Below are 2,609 nucleotides of genomic sequence, written 5' to 3'. Positions count from 1 at the left end.
ACTAGTAAACAACATTCTATTTTCTGCTTATGCGGATATAACTATTTATATTGTATGTGTCATAGAGTTCATGAAGGGTTTTTCAATTTTAACTCTGATTTTATTATGTTTGCCGAATGGTTTTGTGTTGAGTTGAAGCCCAACACCCAAGATCTTTCTTTCTTTACCAATCTGTGTTGTCATAAAGTTTCACAAAAATACCTGGAAATTTTCCAGCAACATTTTTTTTTTTAGAGTCGATAAAAACTGGAGTTCCTTGGGGTATTTTAATCAACAAGTTCTAATTCAATAGGTATATATCACTTCTGAATTTATGTTTTTTTGTTGTGATAAGACTAGTAAGTAAATCAGAGAAGGAACTATTAATCAGTATTGAAAAAATGAAGGTTTCTTTAGGGATTTTTTTTTTCAGCAGATGTCTCAGAATCCTAAATGCTTAACATCAGGAATGCTGCAGTTGACCACAATGAACTGAAACCTATTCCCAGTACCTTATCCTAAGACCATAAGCATCCTTATTTGGATGGCCCTTATTAACAAGGTCTTTATTTGCCTGACAGAGATAATCTAACTGGAGTTTGCTACTTGAAAAATTGTTCAAAATATCCTCCCAAAGCAGCTCAGTTTTCAATTTGGCCAGTCTTTTTTTTTTTTAATGAATCAGGAGCTTGGAAAATATATATTCACACACACACACACACACACACACACACACAGAGAGAGAGAGAGAGAGAGAGAGAGAGAGAGAGAGAGAGAGAGAGAGAGAGAGAGACTCAGTTACACCTTAAAAATACTTTTAAATGTGATTCTTTTAACTATCTGCTGATACAATAAGTAGTTCTCTAGTTATTGCCTTTCCGGGTTTGCTACAATCTGAAGTATATATAATAAACCATTGGTTTCCTTGTCAAAGGAGTTAATTCATCAACCCCTGGCCATCCTTTAAACTACAAGAATGAACACAATGTCCACTATATTAGCTATTCTTAGAATTAGGTTCTTTTTCTTATGTTTACAATTTTACAAGAGTTCAAGTTAGATGAAGCTCAGAATATGTTACCCAAGGCAGAGGTTAACTCAAAGAAACAATAGTAGAAAGAAAATGACAATTTGTCTGAGGACAAGCTGCTTCTCTCCTCTCCCTTAATTTTTCTAATAGTTGTATTGGGTATGATAGTACTGCTGTCGACTTGTATACACTGTTGTTGACTCTGTAATGTAGTTAGTTTTTAAAGTCTGATATGGGGAAGATGATGACGTTGAGTAATGTGGTGCCATGAAGAGTTTCAAATTGATCAACTTCAGGCAAATCTACTAGACAACTCACTTACATAGTAAAAACTTTGGTGACATTTTCTTTTATCTTACCCGATTTTATCTTAGCTGCTTTTGTTCCTACAGATTCTCTAATGGAAGAATGGCTCTGGGAAATGTTTCCACAGTCACAGAATTCATCTTGGTGGGGTTAACAGACCAGCCAGAACTTCAAATACCTTTGTTCCTCCTCTTTCTAGTAATGTACATGATAACAGCACTGGGGAATTTGGCTTTGATCATGCTAATTGTACTGAACTCTCACCTTCACACCCCCATGTACTTTTTCCTATTTAATTTGTCCTGCATTGACCTTTGCTATTGTTCAGTCATAACACCCAAAATGCTAATGAACTTCACACTAAAGAAGAATGTTATTTCTTATGAAGGATGTATGACTCAATTCTACTTCTTTTGTTTTTTTGTCATTTCTGAGTGTTACGTGCTGACAGCAATGGCCTATGATCGCTATGCGGCCATTTGCAATCCACTCTTATATAACATTACTATGTCTCCTAAGGTGTGTTCTTACCTCATGCTTGGTTCATATTTGATGGGGTTTTCTGGTGCCATGATCCACACAGGATGTGTCCTAAGACTCACCTTCTGTGACAGAAATACCATCAACCACTATTTTTGTGACCTCCTCCCTTTACTGCAGCTCTCCTGCACAAGCACCTATGTCAATGAGATAGAGCTGTTCATTGTAGCAGGAAAAGACATCATTGTGCCCACGGTCATCATCTTTACCTCTTATGGCTTCATCCTCTCCAGCATTCTCAAAATAAGTTCTACTGAAGGGAGATCCAAAACCTTCAGCACTTGTAGTTCCCACATAATTGCTGTTTCTCTGTTTTTTGGCTCATGTGCATTCATGTATCTAAAACCGTCTTCAGCTGGGTCTATGGATCAGGGAAAAATATCTTCCGTGTTTTATAACATTGTGGTCCCCATGATGAACCCATTAATATATAGCCTTAGGAACAAAGATGTTAAAATTGCTTTGAAAAAAACTCTAACCAAAAGAAAGTTTTAAGCACAACTCGATATCTTTTTAATTGTGGGTATATCACCAACAGTTAGTGCATATTTGTCAATATATTTATGTATATTCCTCTCTGTGTTTTTTTTTTTTCATATTATGGAGGGAAGAATTTGTAACTTGTTCTTTTTAGTAGGTTTGTTATCTGGCATTGAAAAGCTTTGCTCCTTCACCATTTTGTCAGTTTGACAACATAAGTAATAAATGACTTTTTCTTTTTCATTGATGTCAGACTGCATTCTCAAAATTATTA

The 2,609-nt window shown here is 35.6% G+C and overlaps 1 protein-coding gene across 1 annotated transcript; it reads left to right on the top strand.

Moving 5' to 3' along the window:
• Nucleotides 1–448: 448 nt before the first annotated feature.
• Nucleotides 449–2,350, top strand: LOC142847169 (olfactory receptor 8B8-like). The gene is made up of 2 exons (XM_075967898.1): nucleotides 449–456; nucleotides 1,417–2,350. Exons 1-2 carry the CDS (start codon nucleotides 449–451, stop codon nucleotides 2,348–2,350), a joined length of 942 nt encoding a protein of 313 aa, XP_075824013.1.
• Nucleotides 2,351–2,609: the final 259 nt, after the last annotated feature.

This window comes from Microtus pennsylvanicus, chromosome 3 (assembly GCF_037038515.1).
Source record: "Microtus pennsylvanicus isolate mMicPen1 chromosome 3, mMicPen1.hap1, whole genome shotgun sequence".
NCBI classification, from domain to species: domain Eukaryota; kingdom Metazoa; phylum Chordata; class Mammalia; order Rodentia; family Cricetidae; genus Microtus; species Microtus pennsylvanicus.
The sequence above is the reverse complement of the archived record's forward strand: the minus strand, read 5'-3'. Positions and strand labels throughout refer to the sequence as shown.